The sequence below is a fragment of the Lolium rigidum genome, chromosome 7 (genome assembly GCF_022539505.1).
Source record: "Lolium rigidum isolate FL_2022 chromosome 7, APGP_CSIRO_Lrig_0.1, whole genome shotgun sequence".
Taxonomy (NCBI): Eukaryota; Viridiplantae; Streptophyta; class Magnoliopsida; order Poales; family Poaceae; genus Lolium; species Lolium rigidum.
This window is the reverse complement of record NC_061514.1, coordinates 100,460,468-100,483,878: the sequence shown is the minus strand read 5'-3', so window position 1 is coordinate 100,483,878 and position 23,411 is coordinate 100,460,468. Positions and strand designations below refer to the sequence as shown.

General features: G+C 43.3%; 1 protein-coding gene across 2 annotated transcripts; it reads right to left on the bottom strand.

The window, feature by feature from the left end:
• Positions 1–3,535: 3,535 nt before the first annotated feature.
• Positions 3,536–7,434, bottom strand: LOC124676680 (2,3-dimethylmalate lyase-like). 2 transcript variants are annotated; one of them, XM_047212726.1, is made up of 9 exons: positions 7,097–7,434; positions 6,257–6,468; positions 5,310–5,591; positions 5,088–5,210; positions 4,549–4,699; positions 4,263–4,474; positions 4,010–4,046; positions 3,754–3,900; positions 3,536–3,722 (listed from the first exon to the last, which is right to left on the bottom strand). In XM_047212726.1, exons 1-8 carry the CDS (start codon positions 7,416–7,418, stop codon positions 3,770–3,772), a joined length of 1,470 nt encoding a protein of 489 aa, XP_047068682.1. In that variant the 5' UTR covers positions 7,419–7,434; the 3' UTR covers positions 3,536–3,722; positions 3,754–3,769. The 2 variants fall into 2 exon arrangements, with proteins under 2 accessions (XP_047068682.1, XP_047068681.1); XM_047212725.1 differs by having other exon boundaries at positions 3,536–3,900.
• Between the last annotated feature and the right edge of the window lie 15,977 nt (positions 7,435–23,411).

The window sequence follows — 23,411 nt, the reverse complement described above, 5'->3', positions numbered from 1 at the left end:
GGAGGACGTCGAGGATGAGGGTGATGAGGACGAGGATGATGATGACGAGGAGGATGACGACGACGAGTGATTCCCTTGGGACGCTAGTATGCTCCTTCTCCCTTTTTGGTGTCTCGATGCCAAAGGGGGAGGAGTTGATCTATTAGGACGGGAATTTGCATGGGGATGCCAAGGGCTTGGTGACTTCGTTTTGGTTCTTTCGGCCTTGGCATCAAAACTTTCCTCTAGTTATTCGGAACTTATTCGTATGTGTTTGCTACTCTATTCGTGGGTCTCCCGACCCCCCGTTTGTATTAAGACTTAATCGTGCGTAGCTTAATGGTCATTGGACTCCATTGTTTATTCTTTGATTGGCCATATCATTCCTATGGAGGCACTTATTATTATGGTGGTGGCACTTATTAGTATGGTGAGTTTGGGTTTTTCTCAAGGCAAAGGTATGAAAAGGCTCACCCAAACTTCCCTATATACATATATTCTTGCCTCTATAGTGTACTCGTGCTACATAATCTTGTCATATGATCATCTTAGCACTTGTGCTTGGTTTGTGAAATTTAGGGGGAATTCTCTCTAGGATGTGTGCATTTGTATACAAATGCATATTCTAAATATGCACACGTCTAGGGGGAGCTTCGCCTATACTTGCAAACCAAAATTCCTTATCATAATATCCTATGATTTATTGCAAATTCGTGTGTTGTCATCAAACACCAAAAAGGGGGAGATTGTAAGAGCAAGATCCATATCCCGTGTTTTGTGTGTTTGATAACGACACTCGAACAATTCTAACCGTGCACAAAGTTTGTCATTGATAGGTTTGCAAGATGCACGGTACCCTCGCTAAGCACATTATGATCAGAAGACCGAAGCGTAGCTGTTAGGGTTTCTGGTTTTGTGTGTGTGTCGTGAGGTGACATGATAGGAGAGGAAGAGAGGAAAAGCTGTTTTAGCCATAGCGGTACTACCGGTACCAGGAGCGGTAGTACCGCTACCTCTACTGGTACCGCCCGTGATACCGCTCTGAGCCTTGCACATGGTTTTGTCCCACAGAGCAAGTTGCGGTACCTTCACGGTACCTGGAGCGGTAGTACCGCTTGAGGGCGGTAGTACCGCCCACGGTACCGCGCTAAGTACCGTAACGCGTTACGGTAGTACCGCTCTGGTACCGCTCGGGTACCGCTTGGGATCCAGTAAGGTCTGGACCCCATTGCGGTACCGCAGCGACGCGGCGTACCGCGAGCGGTAGTACCGCAATGTGTCCACGTGGACAAGTTCGGTGGGGAATTCGAACTCGGAGCGGTAGTACCGCTCTAGAGCGGTAGTACCGCTTAGGCAAAAACAGTGGGCAACGGTTGGATTTGGAGGGACCTATATAAAGGGCCCTTCTTCTCCACCCAGCCTCAGCTCTTCTCTCTCTCTCTCCTCCATTGTTGCTGAGCTCAAAATTGAGGGGATCTCCTCATCCACCCAACCAATCTTGTTCATACTTTGTGTGGTGGTGGAGGAGACCCCGATCTATCATTCTACCGAGAGAAAGTTCACCAATTCGTGGTAGTCCTTAGTGGATCTTGTTGTTAGGGTTCCTTGGTGGAAGAGCTTCTTGGTGGAGCACTGGAGGAGCTTCTTGGTGGAGCATTGGAAGAGCTTCTTGGTGGAGCATTGGAGATGGGTTCCTATGGTGGAGCATTGGAAGGGTTCCTTTGGTGGAGCATTGGAGATGGGTTCCTATGGTGGAGCATTGGAGATGTGCAGCTATGGAGCCTAGCTTGGTGATGTACTAGCTCCATAGGGTGTTGGGAGCATCCTTGTGTGTGGAGGTCGCCCCAACCTTGTGAAGGAATCACCGCCTCGACCGGTGCCTTAGTGGAAGAGGGAGAGCACCTTCGTGGAGCTCTCTCGAGGAAGAAGGTGAGGCCTTCTTCGTGGTGGGGCCGTCTAGTCTCTTGTGTGAGACTAGCACCTCCTCAACGCAGACGTACTTCCTGTTGTGGAAGAAACTGTGGTAAACAAACCTCGCCTCGCCTCCGCGCCCTCCGGTTTTCTCGCTCCTTACTCTTACTATCTTGTTGATTCCTTTACTTGTTGCACATCTCCTAGCATCATTGTAGAAACCCCGCTATTGTTAAAGTTATCACCTTTACCTTCCGTTGCGCTAAAATTGAAAAAGGTTAAAACTTGCCGTAGCGCCATTCCCCCCCCCCCCCCCCCCTTGTTCGCTACGATCCATTCACAAGGTACCAAAGATATTGGTTTATTCTATAAGAAGAATCAAGACATGACTTTGACTGGCTATACTGATGCTGACTATCTTTCTAATCCCTATAATGCTAGATCACAAACTGGATTTGTATTTTTATCCGGTGGAACTGCTATCTCATGGAAGTCAACTAAACAAACTCTAGTAGCAACTTCCACTAACCACTCTAAAATAATTGCATTATATGAAGCTTCATGTGAGTGTGTATGGCTTCGCAGAGTGATTAATCACATCCAGACATCATGCGGCATAGGTTCATTAGAATCACCAACTATTATCTATGAAATGAAGATAATGTTGCATGTGTTGCTCAAATGCATATGGGATATATTAAAAGTAATATCACAAAACATATTGCTCCAAAACTGTTTTTCCTCATGAATTACAGAAAAATGGAGAAATTAATATTTTGCAAACAAAATCATGTGACAATCTTGCAGATTTGTTCACCAAGTCTTTACCAACAGCTGCATTTCAAAAATGCATTTATGCCATTGGTATGAGACAACTTAGAAATTTGCAAAGTTCAGGCGGAGAAATCTCCCATGACTGAACTTACTATTTGTCATCCGATAACAATATATTGTAATCTTTTCTTATGTGTTCTCCAACGGATTTCTCATATCGGTTTTATACAATTATTATACCAACGGTATATTGGATTCCTGTATTATCCTTAAAAAAAATTCACAGGATTTTGAAGGACATATATTGTACAAGATCAAGTTTCAAGATCAAAGTCCATCAAGATCAAGTTTTCAAGACACCCTATGGAGAATTTAACACATAGAAGATTTCGAAGACAACGTTGTCCAATGGGGAGTGTTAAGAATAAATTAGCTTTAGATTTAGGCTAATCAAGTAGTTAGCAGATTCCTTATAATATTCCCTATAGCAGTTAGCATATTAGAGATTTGTCCAATCGCTGTGCAAAGCAAACAGTTGTGTCCTTTCTAAAGAGACACAAGTATTGTAACCAACTCGTACTCCCGACTGTTAAGGTCATATAAATACCCGCAGTCCCCATCAATGAAAGGCAATCATTCACTTCCAATCTCTGTTTCTTCCCAATCCCTGTTTCTTCCCAAGGACCAAGCAGGAAGTTTCGCCTTGCTTGATGTTGCCAGGAGGACCTGTCATGGTGCTGCTGTTTTCGCAGTGTACCAGGCCACACACCCGCCCCCAGGTTACCGCCCTGTTAAAGAGGGAGGGGGATGCTTTGTTTGACCTGTCGGGTGAAGCACAGCAAACATAAGCTAACATCTAACGAGAATACTATACTGCAATAGTTATCTTATTTGAATTTAGCTTCCCCATTTGTTACACATGCAAGGGCCAAATGGAGACTAATCCCAGACGCAATGCTCGGATGCTCCGAAAGCTATACATTGCACTAAGAAACGAAGCATCATGCTCAACAAACTGGAGGTGGGGACGAGGGCCTAGGAACCACCCGCTTCTACGTCTCAATGAAATTTTACTTGCTCACTGCATATCTGGGTAACACAAAGCTCACGCAATGAACACCTGGATCCTGTCTCCCATACCATCCTCAAAATCGAGCAGTATCTGGCCGTTCTGGGGGTTGTCTGAATCTATAGGAGCATTACGAAGCCTTTCCATGATATTAGCTCCAGCCAGGCCTGCAAAGTGCGAAAGGGAGATAATCAAATGAAACATGTACAAAAGGCCGCAGATCTTGTTTTTTTTATCCCGAAGATACAAGTGCTCCATAAGACTAGAAGTACAAACCTGGAATAACTTTTGTCATCCCTTCTAAGAATCCAGCCTGTTTCAGAGAAAGCAGGAACAGTAGGAAGCAATTGTTTAATCAGTATGGAATTACTCAACTATAGTGCAGAGACAGAAGTAGTCTACTACAATGAACATGTATGTACCCATAATCAAGATGTTCTTAGATTGGTGTCAATGTAAAAAACTTCAAGTCAACTACTGTACAATATACTGAAAGAAAGTAGACTCGCAAATGGGTTTCCACACTCACAGGTATCCTTGCATCAATTTTCTGGACGCCGTCTCTTCCTGTAATCTTCAACCGAAGCGTGCGGGCCCACATCCCGCTTGAAGGACCTCTGGCTCCAGTGGAACCAAGATCATAGAGCTGAGGTAGTATGTCAATAATAGGTTCTTCTGATTTCTCGGTACTGGACTTGGCGTCTCCGGAACTGCTTGCTTCACTTGTATAATCATAAAAGCCTATATTTGTGATGTACCAGGATAAGAAAAACCTGCCCATATCCAACATAGTTTACAAGAGAGAATACACTCACCACTCCCGTAAGATGATTGAGCTGGTGTTGCAACATATCGCTTTTCCTCTTCATAATAGTGGTTAAATCCCAGTGTATCCTTGATCTCCTCGAATGATGGCAAACTACCTGGAGGAGGTATGCGACCGCCTTTTATAGCAACCAGAGCGTCCTGCAGATCAGGGTTTCTTATACAGTTAATGAGTGATAGCAGAAATGTAACACGTCTGGCGCCAAATTGAACAACTACGCAATTACTATGAGTTCGCATACACAGAAGATCAGACCCACATGATGCGTCACCAAATTGAATAAGCACAAAATAACCAGTTCGCATAACAGATGATAGTACAACCATGACTATCTCTATAGGCCTATATGCTAGCATGCACACACTTTTTCTTTTTGCCGAGAACTTTTATAGGAATCCATGTGCATGATCCCTTATAATAGAACTACTACTGTTAGTGACGAAATAACAAACACAGGAGTTGTTTTATAGACATTTTATCTCTCTAAAGTCACAAGCATTTGAAGTACACTGAGTATAAACAACAAACCTCCATTGCACGCATTGATACTCCAATTAGAGATAACGGGTAGGCTACGATTTTGTAACCAATTTCTTCAAGTTCAAGAGGGCTCAGTATAGGAGTTTTACCACCACCTTCTAACATGTTGGCCTACAAAAGAATCACAGAGTATGCTGAGGATGTAACTCTTTCATGTCGACTACAAATAATTCGGAAAAGCACTACTGCATAGAGTAGATCTAATCTTACCATTTTTGGAACTCCAGGTGAAATCGCACAAAACGCCTTCATCTCTTCCCTTGAAGCAAGGGCGTCAATAAATAGAACATCTGCTCCAGCATCAGCAAAAGCACGTGCTCTCCACAATGCTTCATCAAGAGACAAAGCTTGCCGAGAATCTGTCCTTGCCACAATAACAATGTCAGAGCCACTCTCCTTCCTGGCATCTACAGCGGCTTTTATATGCAGAATTGCTTCCTCTCTGGAAACAACTTTCCTTCCTTGTGTATGTCCACATGCTTTTGGTGACACCTTCAGAATACTATACATCATATCACTATAGAAGGATCTTACACGAAATAACAGAAGCAAATTTTAATATAAAATAAAATAAAATCTGCACAGCTCAATAGAAATAGAAATAAAACATAGTTTAAATTCATATTTTAAAATCAGGATAAATAATTCTTTATTGCTGTATGAAATTACGCAAAACTAAGAATGGGATATGTCAACCAGGGTGCACAGCCCAGACGTATAGGGAAGTCGCAGGGGTCATTATAAAATATTATAGCTAACATGAGTCTGAATGGGCAACTAGGATGTTAACAAATATGTACCAATATAAATTTTTGTAATTTGACATACAGGTGCAGAAAGTGTAGCATTCTAGTCCCGTAGTAATAGGTTATAGAAGCAAAACAGCTATACAATTAAGTAAGAAGCAGCACAATAATGATGGCCATCAAATAACCTTAATTTCAAGAGCAAGGATTTTACGCAAGCACATTTTTTGAAAACGAGAAATTCCACATATACATATCCCATGAAAAAAACATGTTTTATACAATAAGCTAGAGCCCCTGAATACCATGTTGACACAAAAGAATATAACATGACCCCCTGCTAAAATATTAAGCAGAGTAAATAGAACCTAAGAGATGCCATTCACAGTGATTATTCGTTGAAACGCATACCTGATCTTCAAGAATAATTCCAGCAAAACCAGCATTGATAAATCCTTTCACTGTCCTCTTGACATTTATACAGTTTCCATAACCATTATCAGCATCACCAACCACAGGTATCGATACTGCTTCAGTGATTAAGCGCCCTTGATCTATCATTTCACCATAGGAGATGAGACCAACATCTGGCAATCCCAGCCGTGCAGCAGATATTGAGAACCCTGAAAGGCAGCATACAGTTAACTCACACCTGAAATGTCCTTTTACATAGAGCTGGGCTAGCTCTATAAGCAAACTATTCTACGGTTCCATTTGAAGTTCTAGTCATGACTGCACAAGTGAAACACGGAATTCCGGTGTTTTTTAGGGCTAGTTGCTAAGTGTAATGCCACTTGATCAGAGTGCCCTCAACAAAACTAGTGAAGCACAACCAATAATCCTCACGTTGTTGTAAGGCTTAATCATCTTTATGAGTTACAATCATCTTTATGGGTGTGTCTTCGATGGTTCCCAGCCTTCAGTCGCCAATCTGATCTCAAGGATCAAGGAGGAAGCGGCACTGCCGACGACCTGGGATGTCCACTAGTTCTTTTCGGTTTCTTGAGCTGTCCCTCCCCTGGGAGGATGTATCTGTAACTCTAAAACCATATTCTATGCAATGAAACGCAGAATCTTCTTGCGTTTTCTGGAAAAAAACATATGGGGGCGTAACGGGCAGTATATCAATAGCCACTTAGCACGACATTAACGTGTTTGAGTAGCAGCACAGAGGATCATAATCCAGTGAATCCACAGAAACATGGTCAGAGTGGTAGGGAGTCCGGCAGAAGCAAAAGAGCGAACACGTACCGCTGGTGAAGCAGGCCCTGAACCCGGCGCGCTCGACGAGGCGGGCGCTGAGCGCGTCGTAGCAAGCGGGCGCCTGGTGCGCACCCGGCGTCTCCAGGACCCGCCGGAGCGCCGTCGCGGGCGAGTCTCCGGCACCGGCGCTGGCACTCCCTCCGGCGCCGGCGTAGGCGCAGCGCGGAGAGATCCGGGCGCGGGCGGACGAGGGAAGGGTCCGGCGCTGGAGGAGCGGAGGCGGACGGAGGCGGCAGCACGCGGCGCGGCTTGAGGTGGGCGAGGACAGCGAGGCCGGCGGCTGGTGCAGGAGAGCGGCGTAGGACGCCATTTCCGCGGCCTGCTTGCTCTCTGTACTAGGAAATCTAGAATTGCCCGTTCTCCAGTAGGGTACTATCGCTGCCTTCCCGGTCCCACGTGGCAGAGAATTCCCTACATGAGCGGAGCTGGCTGAACCCTACCTTGTCCTTCGCTTCCGGGCTCCGGCAGGCAGGGATGGGAATGGATACCCATCACTCAGCGTATTTACGGGTAAAAGTTTAATAGAAGTATAGTATATTTGATTATAGATTTGTAAATCGGTAGATATTATACTATCGGTAAAGCGGGTACATGTGTCTGATTGTAGAACTCATATCCGCATACCTATTTACTTAGGAGTATCAAAATTTGGTAAATGGGTCGTCTTAACATTTTAGACTACTTAATTTTTCCTCTAATCAGGTTTTCATGTTGCTAGACTGAATCTCCTGCTTTCTGATCTCACCATCGTTGGTAGGTTAGTGTGCTTCTATTTAGGATCACTAAACCTCCTGTTATTTTTTTTGCTCAATATAATATGTTGTAAGCGCGATTATTTTTACCTGTAGGTACCCATTTACCCTGTCGGGTGATGGGTATGAGAAAAAAACTTGTACTTATTGACCGGCATGGATACGGGCGACGAGTAAGATTGAAGGCGACAAATATAGATATATGATAGCTCTACCCGTACACATACCCTGCGGGTGTCATCCCTGCTCGAGCCACAATCACAACCCTCGCTCGCTGTACAGCGGGCTATTTGACAAAATGCTCGGATTTACTCCGGCATTTGATTCAAAGGACACATTTACTTTTACATAGATAGATGAAATGTACCTGTTTGACTTTGTTTATTTGCTAAAATGCCCCTCCATGGTAATCATACCAATCTCTTAATCAAATCGAATCTCTACTTACAATTAATCGTTTGTCCCTGGTAGATTGATCCAAACAAAATCTCCACCTATAGCGGTAGTTTCTGTGGCGTGGCCCTTCCAATCCCAGCTCATCATTGTCTAGCATTGTCACTTCTCTTTCTTTCTTCCAGAGCTTCCCTCCTCTCCTCTGCCCATTGATGTCTACGCACGCTTCTATTCCTGTAGACAGTGTTGGGCCTCCAAGAGCAGAGGTTTGTAGAACAGCAGCAAGTTTCCCTTAAGTGAATCACCCAAGGTTTATCGAACTCAGGGAGGTAGAGGTCAGAGATATCCCTCTCAAGCAACCCTGCAATTAAGATACAAGAAGTCTCTTGTGTCCCCAACACACCTAATACACTTGTCAGATGTATAGGTGCACTAGTTCGGCGAAGAGATAGTGAAATACAAGTAATATGGATGATTGTAAGTAGCAATTACAATCTGAAATAAAAATGGCAGCAAGCGAACATGTAGCAGAACTTGTTGGAAATGGTGTTTCAATGCTTAGAAACAAGGCCCGGGGATCATACTTTCACTAGTGGACACTCTCAACAATGATCACATAATAAATAAATAACTTCTCATCACTTGTGCTACTCTTAAACACTCTCTTGTTGGATAACAAACACCATTCATTGTGTAGGGCTACAAGAGCACACCTCAAGCCGGAGTAAACAAGCTCCACAACATCCGGAGTTCATATTAAAGTAACCTCTAGAGTGCATAATAGACCGTTGCAATTTAGACCGAGTACTAACATAGCATACACACTGTCACCAATAGCTATGAAAGGGGGAATAGAACACATCAATACTATCATAGTAATAGTTAACTTCATAATCTACAAGAGATTACAATCATAACCTACGCCAAGTACTACATGATGCACACATTGTCAACTTTACATCATGGAGGAGGAATAGACTACTTTAATAACATCACTAGAGTAGCACATAGATTAATAGTGATACAAAGCTCATGATCACATAAAGATCACACCATGGGAGAGAGAGATGAACCACATAGCTACCGGTAGAGTCCTCAGCCTCGGGGGAGAACTACTCCCTCCTCATCATGGGAGACAGCAACGGCGATGAAGATGGCGGTGGTGTCGATGGAGATGACTCCGGGGGCAATTCCCCGTCCCGGTGGCGTGCCGGAACAGAGACTTCTGTCCCCCGAAATGGAGTTTCGCGATGGCCGCGGCGCCCCTGGAGTCTTTCTGGAGTATGATAGATTGATTTAGGGTTTTCCGTCGCGAGGGATTATATAGGCGAAGAGGCGGCGCGAGGGGGTGCCTGGGGGGCCCACACCATAGTGGGGCGCGCCCCCCCTCTTGGCCGCGCCGCCAGGTGGGGTGGCCCCCTCGTGGCCCCTCTCCGTATCTCCTTCGGTGTTCTGGAACCCTCCGTGGAAAATAGGAAGTTTGGCTTTTGTTTCGTCCAATTCCGAGAATATTGCCCGAACAGCTTTTCTGGAACCAAAAACAGCAGAAAACAGGAACTGGCACTTCGGCATCTTGTTAATAGGTTAGTCCCGAAAAATGCATAAAAATGATATAAAGTATGAACAAAACATGTAGATATTGCCATAAAACTAGCATGGAACATAAGAAATTATAGATACGTTGGAGACGTATCAAGCATCCCCAAGCTTAGTTCCTACTCGCCCTCGAGTAGGTAAACGATAAAAAGAATAATTTCTGAAGTGACATGCTACCAACATAATCTTGATCAACACTATTGTAAAGCATATGAGATGAATGAAATGATTCAAAGCAATGGTAAAGATGATGACTAAACAACTGAATCATATAGCAAAGACTTTTCATGAATAGTACTTTCAAGACAAGTATCAATAAGTCTTGCATAAGAGTTAACTCATAAAGCAATAAATTCTTAATAAGAGGTTTGAAGCAACACAAAGGAAGATTTAAGTTTCAGCAATTGCTTTCAACTTTAACATGCATATCTCATGGATATTTGTCAACACAAAGTAGTATAATAAGTGCAATAAGTAAACATGTAAGAATCAATGCACACAGTTGACACAAGTGTTTGCTTCTAAGATAGAAAGGAGTAGGTAAACTGACTCAACATAAAGTAAAAGAAAGGCCCTTCGCAGAGGGAAGCAGGGATTAAATCATGTGCTAGAGCTTTTCAAGTTTTGAAATCATATAGAGAGCATAAAAGTAAAGTTTTGAGAGGTGTTTGTTGTTGTCAACGAATGGTAGCGGGTACTCTAACTACCTTATCAACCAGACTTTCAAGAGCGGCTCCCATGAAGGACGTTATCTCTACCGAGCAAGGTAGATCATCCCTCTTCTCTTTTGTTTACACATGTATTTTAGTTTCATTATTGATGACACTCCTCCCAACCTTTTGCTTACACAAGCCATGGCTAACCGAATCCTCGGGTGCCTTCCAACATTCACATACCATGGAGGAGTATCTCTTTGCAAAATTAAGTTGCTTACTGATAGATCAGGGCAAAACATGTGAAGAGAATTATTAATGAAAGTTAATTAATTGGGGCTGGGCACCCCATTGCCAGCTTTTTTTGCAAAATTATTGGATAAGCGGATGTATATGCCACTAGTCCATTGGTGAAAGTCTGTCAGAAGTGAATGACAAGGTTGAAAGATAAACACCATGTACTTCCTCATGAGCTATAAAACATTGACATAAATAAGAGATAATAGCTTTTGAATTGTTTAAAGGTAGCACATGAAGTATTTACTTGGAATGGCAGGAAATACCACATAGTAGGTAGATATGATGGACACAAATGGCATAGGTTTTGGCTCAAGGTTTGGATGCACGAGAAGCATTCCCTCTCAGTACAAGGCTTTGGATAGCAAGGTTGTTTGAAGCAAACACAAGTATGAACCGGTACAGCAAAAATTACATAAGAATATATTGCAAGCATTATAAGACTCTACACTGTCTCCTTGTTGCTCAAACACTTTTACCAGAAAATATCTAGACCTTAGAGAGATCAATTATGCAATCCAAATTTCAACAAGCTCTACGGTAGTTCTCCACTAATAGGTTTAAACTACATGATGCAAGAGCTTAAACATGATCTATGAGAGCTCAAAACAATTGCCAAGTATCAAATTATTCAAGACCATATACCATTTACCACATGAAGCATTTTCTGTTTCCAACCAAATAGCAATAAGTGAAGCGATCAACTTTCGCCATTGAACATTAAAAGTAAAAGCGAAGAACACTAGTGTTCATATGAAAAAGCGGAGCGTGTCTCTCTCCCACACAAGGTATGATCCAATTTATTCAGAGAACTAAGATAAAAACGAAAATAAAAGCACACAGACGCTCCAAGTAAAGTACATAAGATGTGACGGAATAAAAATATAGTCTCACTAGAGATGACCTGATAAGTTGTTGATGAAGAAGGGGATGCCTTGGGCATCCCCAAGCTTAGATGCTTGAGTCTTCTTGAAATATGCAGGGATAAACCACGGGGGCATCCCCAAGCTTAGACTTTCACTCTTCTTGATCATAGTATATCATCCTCCTCTCTTGACCCTTGAAAACTTCCTCCACACCAAACTCAAAGCAAACTCATTAGAGGGTTAGTGCATAATAAAAAATTCACATGTTTAGAGGGGACACAATCATTCTTAACACTTCTGGACATTACCCAAAGCTACTGAAAGTTAATGGAACAAACAAATCCACTCAACACAGTAAAAGAGGCAATGCGAAATAAAAGACAGAATCTGTTAAAACAGAACAGTCCGTAAATACGATTTTTTTAGAGGCACTTAACAGGCTCAGATGAAAAAGCTCAAAACTAATGAAAGTTGCGTACATATCTGAGTATCACGCATGAAAATTTGCAGCATTTTACGAGTTGCCTATAGAGAGATCTACTCAAATTCGTGACAGGTAAAAATCTGTTTCTGCGCAGAAATCCAAATCTAGTATCAACTTTCTATTAGAGACTTTACATGGCACAACAATGCAATAAAATAAAGATAAGGAGAGGTTTCTACAGTAGTAACAACTTCCAAGACATAACCAAACAGTAACAAAATAAAAACATGGGTTATCTCCCAAGAAGGGCTTTCTTTATAGCCATTAAGATGGGCTCAGTAATTTTAGTGATGCTCGCGCAAGAAATAAGAGTTGAAGCAAAAGAGAGCATCAAGAAGCAAATAAGAAACACTTTTAAGTCTAACCCACTTCCTATGCATAAGAATCTTGTACACAAATAAATTCATGAAGAACAAAGTGACAAGTATAGGAAGATAAAACACAAGTAACTTCAAAATTCTCAACATAAAGAGGGGAAACTTAATATTATTAAGATGCATATAACCATGTTTCCCTCTCTCATAATAACTTTCAGTAGCATCATGAATAAACTCAACAATATAACTATCACATACAACATTCTTGTCATGATGCACATGCATAAAAGTATCATTACTCTCCACATAAGCATAATCAATTTTATTAGTAATAGTGGGAGTAAAACTATCACAACCATCATTGTAATCATCATAAATTGCAGGCATGGTATAATCATAATAAACTTTATCCTCCATAGTAGGTGGCACCAAAATACCACTATCATTATAATCATCATAAATGGGAGGCAAAGTATCATCAAAGAAAATTTTCTCCTCAAAACTTGGGGGACTAAAAATATCACAACCAGCTTCCCCAAGCTTAAATTCTTCCATAGCATTAGCAATAATAGTATTCAAAGAGTTCATGCTAATAACATTGCTACAACTATTTTGCAAACAAAGTTCCATGGGTTTTTTAATTCTCTCTTCAAACACATCATGTCCTAATTCAAGATAAAGTTCATAAAGATGTCTAATTTTTTTGTTGTTTTCCATTAAGCCTAACTAGTGAAAATAAAAACAAGAGACAAAAAGATAAAATTGCAGAATCTAAAGGAGATACCTCTGAGAACTCACACACCGGCAACAGTGCTAGGAAATAGCTTAGTAGTCGGAGGATGTGAATACCTTTTACCTTACCTCCCCGGCAACGGCGCCAGAAAATAGCTTGATGTCTACGCACGCTTCTATTCCCGTAGACAGTGTTGGGCCTCCAAGAGCAGAGGTTTGTAGAACAGCAGCAAGTTTCCCTTAAGTGAATCACCCAAGGTTTATCGAACTCAGGGAGGTAGAGGTCGGAGATATCCCTCTCAAGCAACCCTGCAATTAAGATACAAGAAGTCTCTTGTGTCCCCAACACACCTAATACACTTGTCAGATGTATAGGTGCACTAGTTCGGCGAAGAGATAGTGAAATACAAGTAATATGGATGATTGTAAGTAGCAATTACAATCTGAAATAAAAATGGCAGCAAGCGAACATGTAGCAGAACTTATTGGAAACGGTGTTTCAATGCTTAGAAACAAGGCCCAAGGATCATACTTTCACTAGTGGACACTCTCAACAATGATCACATAATAAATACTCTCTCCGTCCCAAAATATAAGGCGTCTAAGGACTGGTCAGAAGTCAAACTTTACTAACTTTGACCAAATATTTAGAAAAATATATTTACATCTACGATATCGAATGGACATGTTAAGAAAATATATTTTATGATGAATCTATTCATGTTGATTGAGTGTTGTAAATATTTATATTTTTGTGTATAAACTTGGTCAAACTTAAAAAACGTTGACTTTTGACTAATCCTTAGACGCCTTATATTTTGGGACGGAGGGAGTAAATAACTTCTCCTCACTTGTGCTACTCTTAAACACTCTCTTGTTGGATAACAAACACCATTCATTATGTAGGGCTACAAGAGCACACCTCAAGCCGGAGTAAACAAGCTCCACAACATCCGGAGTTCATATTAAAGTAAACCTCTAGAGTGCATAATAGACCGTTGCAATTTAGACCGAGTACTAACATAGCATACACACTGTCACCAATAGCTATGAAAGGGGGAATAGATCACATCAATACTATCATAGTAATAGTTAACTTCATAATCTACAAGAGATTACAATCATAACCTACGCCAAGTACTACATGATGCACACACTGTCAACTTTACATCATGGAAGAGGAATAGACTACTTTAATAACATCACTAGAGTAGCACATAGATTAATAGTGATACAAAGCTCATGATCACATAAAGATCACACCATGGGAGAGAGAGATGAACCACATAGCTACCGGTAGAGCCCTCAGCCTCGGGGGAGAACTACTCCCTCCTCATCATGGGAGACAGCAACGGTGATGAAGATGGCGGTGGTGTCGATGGAGATGACTCCGGGGGCAATTCCCCGTCCCGACGGCGTGCCGGAACAGAGACTTCTGTCCCCCGAACGGAGTTTCGCGATGGCGGCGGTGCCCCTGGAGTCTTTCTGGAGTATGATAGATTGATTTAGGGTTTTCCGTCGCGAGGGATTATATAGGCGAAGAGGCGGCGCGAGGGGGTGCCTAGGGGGCCCACACCATAGTGGGGCGTGCCCCCCTCTTGGCCGCGCCGCCAGGTGGGGTGGCCCCCTCGTGGCCCCTCTCCGTATCTCCTTCGGTGTTCTGGAACCCTCCGTGGAAAATAGGAAGTTTGGCTTTTGTTTCGTCCAATTCCGAGAATATTGCCCGAACAGCTTTTTTGGAACCAAAAACAGCAGAAAATAGGAACTGGCACTTCGGCATCTTGTTAATAGGTTAGTCCCGGAAAATACATAAATATAATATAAAGTATGAACAAAACATGTAGGTATTGTCATAAAACTAGCATGGAACATAAGAAATTATAAATACGTTGGAGACGTATCACCCATCTATGGATATCAATAAATTCATCACCGATAATCATTCTCACACAGATACTCAACGTATTGCAGCTCCCAGTGCCAAAAGTTGCAGCCACTCTGTCACATCTCTACTACTTAAAAAATAGGAACATGTTCCATCGTCAGATGGTCCGTCGCTCGCCTTCGTCCAATTTCGTCGTCCCGCTCCATCTCTTTGACCGCAACACAATCCCCGCCTGCAAATGAAGCCACAAATTGGGCCACCCGTGTGCTCCAAGCCTCCAACAACCACAACGATTTACCCGATCGATCCAGGTAGCCATTCCTTGTTTACTCCCCCAGATCAGCCCCTCTTCGGCAAGGACCAGGGCAGGCTCTTCATGCCCACCTCACCTCGCCATGGCCCATCACCCCGAGCTCACGGAGGTGCACAACCGCCACATCCTATCATCCACGGTTCCACGACCGCATCCCTCCATCCCAATTCCAGCAATCCGGGGATCTCGTGAACCTAGAAATCCAGGGATCTCGCGAACGGCACCACCACAGCTGTCGCCATGGCCTGCGCCCTCCAGTGCTCGAACTCCGTCGTTGCCGCTGTTCTGCATCCCCGTGATTTGGAAGGGAGGGCCCAGCCATGCGCCCACACCGACCCTCACCAGCGCTGGGAGGCTGTACAACCAACTGATGTACCAAAGGAGGAAGTAGGGGGGCCTGCTGCGTGGAGAAGGAATTGCGGCGCAGAGGCGCCATCACGACGGTGTTGTGGTTTTCTGCATCTATCACGGTGGTGGTTAGACTCGATCAGCAGGGGCCTGGTTCTTTCTATGTTGCCGGAAGTGACAGAGGAAACTGAATCACTCGAGCATGACGAGGGGATCACCAAGGTGTAGCCGCCGGCGCCAATTGACAACGGCTCTAGGCTCTAGCAGCTTGAATTTAAACACATAACTGGCAGCGGTCTTCGCAAAGGGCCAAGGAAAAAAGGATTGTGACAATCACCGGATCCGGTACTCCTTCACATCCTGATCTCGATATACAACTTGCAAGCGCACTTCTCTAGCCTGGAGACATCCCACGCGCTCTCTTACCGAGAGAAGCTCTTCCTGACGCTGCTTGACGGTGTAGGGTAGTGCTGAATTGCAGTGGAGGATACACGGATGTACACACAGCCAGCAAGTACCTTGATGTCTAGAACGCCTAAGGGTTCTGGCTTTTCCTGATCAGTTTATTTATGCTGTCTACTTGTCTCTGATGAGTTATATTGTCTACCACTGCATGATCTTTATTTTGTCTTTCAACAACTGATAGGGTTAGAAATACAAACATGAAACACGAAATCCAAAATAAACAAGAGTATGTGAATGTAGCACGAGTCTCCTTTTGTAGGAAGTTATCATCACCATTGCTTTATAGAGTAGTTTTGAAGCTGTCTACTGGTTCAGTGTATTGCTTATTCTGATTTTTTGTCGAACAATCTCAGTCAATTATCATGAAGTGTAAATACTTCTGCTGCTCACCTTTTAAAGCTGAATTTATCAGCAACTGCACTGTGAGGTGATGGGCCTGATGTTTGCTGAGTTCGTCAACGACCACAATATCAGGTTGGTGGATGTCATTTGATTTTCTTTTGCGGTTTTGTTACATAACACTAGCTGTATAGTCTGCAGCCTGCTCTGTATGAGAACTTTGCTTTTCAAATAATCATTATAGGATTTCATTGGCCACTTAGTTTGCTAAGATGGAGTCGTCTGAATTTCAGTCACCGGGTACAGTAAGCTCATCGAATAAGAAAACTAACCGTTTGCAGATGGCATCGACTGAACACATATATGCCATTGTCTAAAAAGTACCCATGCTATTGCTATTGCTATTATCTAAAAAGTACAGCTCTTGCTCTTTTTCTGGAATTTTCAGTTCAGTACATTAACTTTTTTTGTACTATAAAAGCAGCATGTAGATGATGCCATTTTAAATTTGACCAAGCTGTGATCTTTCTTTTCTCTTCCAGCCAATCAATCAACATGATAGTTGATGCATAGGGGAGCATAAGAGGAAGATTGATGTATGACAACATGAGCAGAGAGGGAGGAGAATAGTCTTCAACGACAAGGTTATCTTGATGCGCCAGTTTTACAAGCATTTCATCGCAGGGTTACTTTGGTGTCTGAGCTAACTTCTTTTTGAAGAAAATCGAACTAAGTAATGCACTGAACTTTGCTATGTGATACTCTGAGACAATGAGAGTAACATGTTTCATTTGAATAAGATTCTTGCAATCTTATTTATTTATTTATGCTTATTGTTAAAATAATTTCCTGATCCCAGTCTTACTGAGAACATAAGATTGTCCTACCAAAAGATGGATGCATCTTTTTACCACTGATAGTTGATGTTGGGCCTGTTTGGCTATCATCTCTTGATTGGTTTTCTCAAAAAAAAAATCCTGGTGCCTCTCACATCGACGGGTTCTACGTGTGCATATGCATATGTTGCTGCAACGGAGGGCTATGCATTTGTTTTTGATGGTGGGGATGGAGGTTCGTGGTATAACACATGTATACTTTGATATTTAAATGTGCTTCCCTACTTCTTTTTTTGGGCTTCAAACTGCATTTATGCACTCTCTGTTCTTGTAGTGGAATGCTATAATACAAGGAGTGACAAGTGGATGATATGCTCCGGTTTGAACCATGAGAAAGGAACTATTGCTTGAGTAAGTGGATATGTAATCCAGCTATGTGCACTCTGTTTAAAACACACTCTAACGAAATTTGCACTGTTTCCTTTAAGAATAAAAGTAACTTGCACTAAAACATACAACCATCTGTAGGAGGAGAATCCGGTGAGGTGTTGCTGTTGTAGATCGCGAGCGGACCTATATGCGACGACAGAAGGTAGAGGGAGGCGTGGTAGCGTGGTGGGTGGAAGGGTGGTTGATGCGTGCAGTTAACACACGTCCGTTGGGAACCCCAAGAGGAAGGTGTGATGCGTACAGTAGCAAGTTTTCCCTCAGTAAGAAACCAAGGTTATCGAACCAGTAGGAGTCAAGGAACACGTGAAGGTTGTTGGTGACGGAGTGTAGTGCGGCGCAACACCAGGGATTTCGACGCCAACGTGGAACCTGCACAACACAATCAAAGTACTTTGCCCCAATGTAACAGTGAGGTTGTCAATCTCACCGGCTTGCTGAAAACAAAGGATTAACCGTATAGTGTGGAAGATGATGTTTGTTTGCGAAGAACATTAAAGAACAAGTATTGCAGTAGATTGTATTTCAGATGTAAAGAATGGACCGGGGTCCACAGTTCACTAGTGGTGTCTCTCCCATAAGATAAATGGCATGTTGGGTGAACAAATTACAGTTGGGCAATTGACAAATAAAGAAGGCATAACAATGCACATACATATATCATGATGAGTACTATGAGATTTATCAGGGCATTACGACAAAGTACATAGACCGCTATCCGAGCATGCATCTATGCCTAAAAAGTCCACTTTCGAGGTTATCATCCGAACCCCTTCCGGTATTAAGTTGCAAACAATAGACAATTGCATTAAGTATGGTGCGTAATGTAATCAACACAAATATCCTTAGACAAAGCATTGATGTTTTATCCCTAGTGGCAACAGACACATCCACAACCTTAGAACTTTACATCACTCGTCCCAGATTCAATGGAGGCATGAACCCACTATCGAGCATAAATACTCCCTCTTGGAGTTACAAGTATCAACTTGGCCAGAGACTCTACTAGCAATGGAGAGCATGCAAGAACATAAACAACATATATGATAGATTGATAATCAACTTGACATTGTATTCCATATTCATCGGATCCCAACAAACACAACATGTAGCATTACAAATAGATGATCTTGATCATGATAGGCAGCTCACAAGATCTAACATGATAGCACAATGAGGAGAAGACAACCATCTAGCTACTGCTATGGACCCATAGTCCATGGGTGAACTACTCACACATCGATCCGGAGGCGATCATGGCGATGAAGAGACCTCCGGGAGATGATTCCCCTCTCCGGCAGGGTGCCGGAGGCGATCTCCTGAATCCCCCGAGATGGGATTGGCGGCTGCTGCGTATCTGGAAGGTTTTCCGTATCGTGGCTCTCGGTACTGGGGGTTTCGCGACGAAGGCTTTAAGTAGGCGGAAGGGCGGAGTCGGAGGGCTGACAGGGGCCCCACACGCTAGGGCGGCGCGGGCCCCCCTTGGGCCACGCGGCCATAGTGTGGCGGCGCCTCGTCGCCCCACTTCGTAATCCTTTCGGTCTTCTGGAAGCTTCGTGGAAAAATTAGACCCTGGGCGTTGATTTCGTCCAATTCCGAGAATATTTCCTTTGTAGGATTTCTGAAACAAAAAACAGCAGAAAACAACAACTGGCTCTTCGGCATCTCGTCATTAGGTTAGTGCCAGAAAATGCATAATAATGACATATAATGTGTATAAAACATGTGAGTATCATCATAAAAGTAGCATGGAACATAAGAAATTATAGATACGTTTGAGACGTATCAAGCATCACCAAGCTTAGTTCCTACTCGCCCTTGAGTAGGTAAACGATAACAAGGATAATTTCTGAAGTGACATGCTATCATAATCTTGATCAATACTATTGTAAAGCATATGAGATGAATGCAGCGATTCGAAGCAATGGTAAATACAATGAGTAAACAACTGAATCATATAGCAAATACTTTTCATGAATAGTACTTTCAAGACAAGCATCAATAGGACTTGCATAAGAGTTAACTCATAAGCAATAAATTCTTAGTAGAAAGCTTTGAAACAACACAAAGGAAGATATAAGTTTCAGCGGTTGCTTTCAACTTCAACATGTTTATCTCATGGATAATTGTCAACATAAATCAATATAACATGTGCAATAGGTAAACATGTAAGAATCAATGCACACAGTTGACACAAGTGTTTGCTTCTAAGATAGAAAGAAGTAGGTAAACTGACTCAACATAAAGTAAAAGAATGGCCCTTCGCGAGAGGAAGCATGGATTACTATTTTTGTGCTAGAGCTTTTCATTTTGAAAACATAGAAACAATTTTGTCAACGGTAGTAATAAATAATATGTGTTATGTATAAGACATCCTATAAGTTGCAAGCCTCATGCATAGAATACTAATAGTGCCCGCACCTTGTCCTAATTAGCTTGGATTAACATGGATTATCATTGCATAACATATGTTTCAACCAAGTGTCACAAAGGGGTACCTCTATGCCGCCTGTACAGAGGTCTAAGGAGAAAGTTCGCATTGGATTTCTCGCTTTTGATTATTCTCAACTTAGACATCCATACCGGGACAACATAGACAACAGATAATGGACACCTCTTTTAATGCTGAAGCATTTAACAACAGATAATATTCTCATAAGATATTGAGGATTTGTGTCCAAACTGAAACTTCCACCATGATTCATGGCTTTAGTTAGCGGCCCAATGTTCTTCTCTAACAATATGCATACTTCAAACCATTTGATCATGAAAATCGCCCTTACTTCAGACAAGATGAACATGCATAGCAACTCACATGATATTCAACAAAGGTGTAAAAGTTGATGGTGTCCCCAGAAACATGGTTACCGCTCAACAAGCAACTTATTAAGAAATAAGATACATAAGTACATATTCTTCACCACAATAGTTTTTAAGGCTATTTTCCCATGAGCTATGTATTGTAAAGGCAAAGAATAGAATTTTAAAGGTAGCACTCAAGTAATGTACTTTGGAATGGCAGAGAAATACCATGTAGTAGGTAGGTATGGTGGACACAAATGGCATAGTTTTTGGCTCAAGGATTTGGATGCACGAGAAGTAATCCCTCTCAATACAAGGCTTAGGCTAGCAAAGTTGTTTGAAGCAAACTCAAGTATAAAACGGTGCAGGAAGACTCACATATGAACATATTGTAAGCATTATAAGACTTTACATCGTCTCCTTCTTGTTCAAACACCTCAACCAGAAAATATCTAGACTTAGAGAGACAAATCATGCAAACCAAATTTTAACAAGCTCTATGTAGTTCTTCATTAATAGGTGCAAAGTACATGATGCAAGAGCTTAAACATGATGACGTGGGCATTACCCTTCGGGTAACCGATGTTGCTCTACCCTATACGGTCTAGCTGGAGGCCCATGAAGGTACCCGATGGCAAGGTGGGCCACTAGGACGGTGCAACGGAAGATTCCTTGAAGTACAAGACACGGAAGGAGACGAACAAGGAAAGTTTAGAGATAGATCTACTGTAAACCTAGTCGTACTCGGTTAGACCTCTTGAGACCTGGCCTCCTATATAAAGGCCAGGAGAGGGGCTGCCGAGGGACACAATCGATCTTAGCAACCTTAGCCACCAAAAGCTTAGAGCTAGGTCACCATTGCACTTAGCCATCTCGACGAGACCTCAGCCGAACTATTCGGCACCCCATTGTAACCCATTATCATCATAATCAAGAATAGACAGGCAGGACATAAGGGTTTTACCTCATCAAGGGCCCCGAACCTGGGTAAATCGCTCTCCCCGCTTGTCTGAGAACCGATGTCTCGTGTCAGCTTGCAGGATTCCATCAACCCTAAGCCCCTATCGGAGGGCATTGCCGAGGAGCACCCTCGACAATTGGCGCCGTCTGTGGGAACCCTGTTGGCACAAGATCGGTCATCGGTAGATCCAGTCATGTCACCGGCAACTTCATCGACACCGTCATCGCCAAACCTGGGAAGCCCGATTCGATTCGGCTCCTACGAATTCACCCCGCACAGCGATTCCTCCCGCTCAACCTTCTCAGATCTACAAGGAAACATGGAGATGACCTTCGGCAGCGTCCACTACAACGTCAACGCGGAAGGAATCCTTCGGCTGCTGGAATCGCCCACTTCCAGATCGACGAGTCCAAGCGCGTCATCATCACTCGACCTTTCGGCTGGTCTGACAGGCTCGACGAGTTCACCCGCGCCCTCGACTCCCCGTTCGGCGTCTTCCATGTCGGTAGGATCCGACAATCCTACATCTTCGGAGTTAACCTCGTACTACTGCTTGAACTGCGACACCAGGCATGGGCTGGGATCGAGCGACACACCGTTCATCTGCAATGCCCAGTATTCATCGGGAGAGGACAGTATAGCATCGTCGAAGGAACCACCCGGAGAACGGCACACCACCAGGTTTATGTCGCCAATAACACGGGAAACACAAGGCACAGAGGAGACGGAGACCACACTCCTCGTTCCAGTAGACGAGCAAGTTTCGAAAACAGCGCCAGCAACCACAACAACGACTACACCATCGCGGACGAGGAGTGGGCAGCAGCCAAGGCAGCAGTACTTAACAACACGCCGCTCCCCGCAGGAACCTCGGTTGGAACCCTTGATACGTCTCAAACGTATCTATAATTTCTTATGTTCCATGCTACTTTTATGATGATACTCACATGTTTTATACACATTATATGTCATTATTATGCATTTTCCGGCACTAACCTATTGACGAGATGCCGAAGAGCCGATTGTCTGTTTTCTGCTGTTTTTGGTTTCAGAAATCCTACAAAGGAAATATTCTCGGAATTGGACGAAATCAACGCCCAGGGTCTTATTTTTCCACGAAGCTTCCAGAAGACCGAAAGGATTACGAAGTGGGGCGACGAGGCGCCGCCACACTAGGGCCGCGCGGCCCAAGGGGGGCTCGCGCCGCCCTGTTGTGTGGGGCCCTCGTGTCGCCCCTAAACCTACCCTTCCGCCTACTTAAAGCCTTCGTCGCGAAACCCCCAGTACCGAGAGCCACGATACGGAAAACCTTCCAGAGACGCAGCCGCCGCCAATCCCATCTCGGGGGATTCAGGAGATCGCCTCCGGCACCCTGCCGGAGAGGGGAATCATCTCCCGGAGGGCTCTTCATCGCCATGATCGCCTCCGGATCGATGTGTGAGTAGTTCACCCCTGGACTATGGGTCCATAGCAGTAGCTAGATGGTTGTCTTCTCCTCATTGTGCTATCATGTTAGATCTTGTGAGCTGCCTATCATGATCAAGATCATCTATTTGTAATGCTACATGTTGTGTTTGTTGGGATCCGATGAATATTGAATACTATGTCAAGTTGATTATCAATCTATCATATATGTTGTTTATGTTTTTGCATGCTCTCCGTTGCTAGTAGATGCTCTGGCCAAGTTGATACTTGTAACTCCAAGAGGGAGTATTTATGCTCGATAGTGGGTTCATGCCTCCATTGAATCTAGGACAGTGACAGAAAGTTCTAAGGTTGTGGATGTGCTGTTGCCACTAGGGATAAAACATCAATGC